At 40.0% G+C, this 2,271-nt stretch overlaps 1 protein-coding gene across 1 annotated transcript in view; it reads right to left on the bottom strand.

Annotated features, from left to right (window-relative positions):
* The window catches only part of Lrrk2 (leucine rich repeat kinase 2), a 155,425-nt gene that overhangs the window by 72,294 nt on the left and 80,860 nt on the right, over positions 1–2,271 (bottom strand). Inside the window, exon 24 of the mRNA XM_023708602.1 lies at positions 49–299. Coding sequence (XP_023564370.1) covers positions 49–299 — 251 coding nt within the window. The remainder of the gene's footprint in view (positions 1–48; positions 300–2,271) is intronic.

Genomic DNA, 2,271 nt, shown 5'->3' with positions numbered 1-2,271 from the left:
CAGCATGGTTTGTCAACTCTAGGAAATTCAGTCTCGGGCAACTCTTACCCTTCTAAAATGAGCTGCTCCAACCTCTCCACCACCACCGGAAGGGTTTCAGGAACAGAAGACAGCTGATTGTAAGACAGGTTCAGCTGCCTCAGGGTGGGACACTTCACCGAGCCATCTACACCCATGGAGGGTCCAATGTCATTTCGAGAGACGTCAAGGTTGGAGATGCAACTCATTTTCAACAAGCAGGAAGGAAACGATGTGAATTTATTACTATGTAAATCCAGATGTGTCAAGCACTTCAGAGTCTGAAAAATCAATATTTAAAAATTCTAAAATGAACCGTCTAGAAACTTTAGCTAGCACAGCTGCTTTCCAAAGCTCTGGAAGATTTTTTTTTTTTTTTATTAACTTGAAAACTTTAGTTTCAGTCTACCCACCAGCCCAACCATCTCCACTGCAGCATAAAGAAAATCAGGAAAATACATCAGCATTTGTTCAAAAATAGGAGGATGAGCCTACTTCAGGTTTTTTGTAAATTAATTCTGTGAAGAGAAGACAAAAGCAAAATAGGCTTCAACAAATATTTGAATTAATGGTTTAATGAAAAACAGCATAATAATAATTTAGTGAATATAAAATATAATTCTGAGAATAATTTTTTTAAAAATTAAAATTTACAGGCTGGGTTAATAGCTCAGCAGACTATGGCACCTGCTTAGGCAGAGCGCGGTGGCCGGGATTTGATTCCCAGCGTGCCATGCTGGCCCCACCACTGGGGTGTACTGAGACGGTGATTGAGACGGAGGGTGGTGTCATGTGCCTGTAATTCCAGCACTTGGGAGGCTGAAAACAGAAAATCACTGTGAGTCCAACCTATGTAGTGAGACCCTGTAGACCCTGTCCTAAATACAGAAAAAAATGTTACCATTTACAAATTGTTACTCTTTTTTTTTTTTTTTTTTTGAGATAGGGTCTTGCTATGTAGTTCTGGTTGACCTTGAGCTTACTTTGTAGCCCAGGCTGGTCTCGAACTTGCAAAGATCCTCCTGCCTCAGCCTTCCAAGTGCTGGAATTACATGTGTGTACCACTATGCCTCTACAGATTTTAATGTCAATAAGATTTAACCATGGGTCATCCATACAGTATCACACATTTTATTTTAGAATTTCCTTTTTTCAAGAACTTTTTGCTTTAAACTCTAGCTTCTGTTTTAAAGAAATTTCTAATTTTAGAATAATAATAGCAAATCTATATATTATGTCAATTTTAAAAATCCTACATTTATTGTCAAAGGGCTGAAATACTTACATCCTTATGCTTTTCAAATATCACTTCTTTATGTGACAATATACTTTCCTTCCAAAGGAATTCTAAAGAGCTTGACGTGGTTATAAGGTCATTAATGACTTGGCCTCAGTCATTCTACACTTCCTGTCTTTGTTTCTGAGCCTACCACTTTACTCAGAAGCAAAGATTTCTTTTTATTTTAATTATGTACTTCTAACATTTAATCAGGAAATCTTCCTTTAAAACAATGGGGCTTAAATACATCAGGCAGAGAGAGAGAGAGACAGACAGAGAGAGACAGAGACAGAGAGAGAGAGAGAGAGAGAGAGAGAGAGAGAGAGAGATCTGAGCAGATCCAGTCCAGTCATTGGGTCCTTCATACATGTTATTTTTGAGATGCTCTGTTGAAATCCTCTCCATTTCAAGCTAGGCTATATCCTAGGTATTCTTTTACTTACTCTTACAATAAATACTATTAAAGGTTTACTCATTGATTAATCATGTCAATCATTAATTCCTCAACATATTAACTCAGTATCTCCTTAGCCTTAAATGCACACCAGCCTTACTAGGCTTGGAGACAGAGGAACAGCCCAGAATAGCCCGTCTCCACAGAGTTTGCAGGTTACTGAGCACAGAATGTATTAAGTCAAAATATGGGGTGAGCCAAAATTGGGATGCTGTGGAAATGTGAGCCAGGCGGACAGCCAACACAGTCTGGAGGGAGGGTGATGAAGGGAGACTCGGTGGGAGGCAGTGACATTTAGACTGAGACCTGGGTGACCTGACAGGATAAGCAGGGTAGAGATGTGGAAGTTAGGGAGGACGTACTTTAGATGTTGAGGTGGGGGTGTGGGGATCATGATTTTCCTTCTTTCTTTCACTCCAGCTATCTAAACTTCAAGGGAAAGACACTATATAGATATACTTAAAAGAGTGAGATGACCCAGGCCGCGGGATCCTGAACAGACCCAGAGCGCAGGCCCGGC

Source organism: Octodon degus, unplaced genomic scaffold, assembly GCF_000260255.1.
Source record: "Octodon degus isolate 3935 unplaced genomic scaffold, OctDeg1.0 scaffold00409, whole genome shotgun sequence".
In the NCBI taxonomy this organism is placed as follows: domain Eukaryota; kingdom Metazoa; phylum Chordata; class Mammalia; order Rodentia; family Octodontidae; genus Octodon; species Octodon degus.
This window is presented reverse-complemented; position numbering and strand designations above follow the sequence as displayed.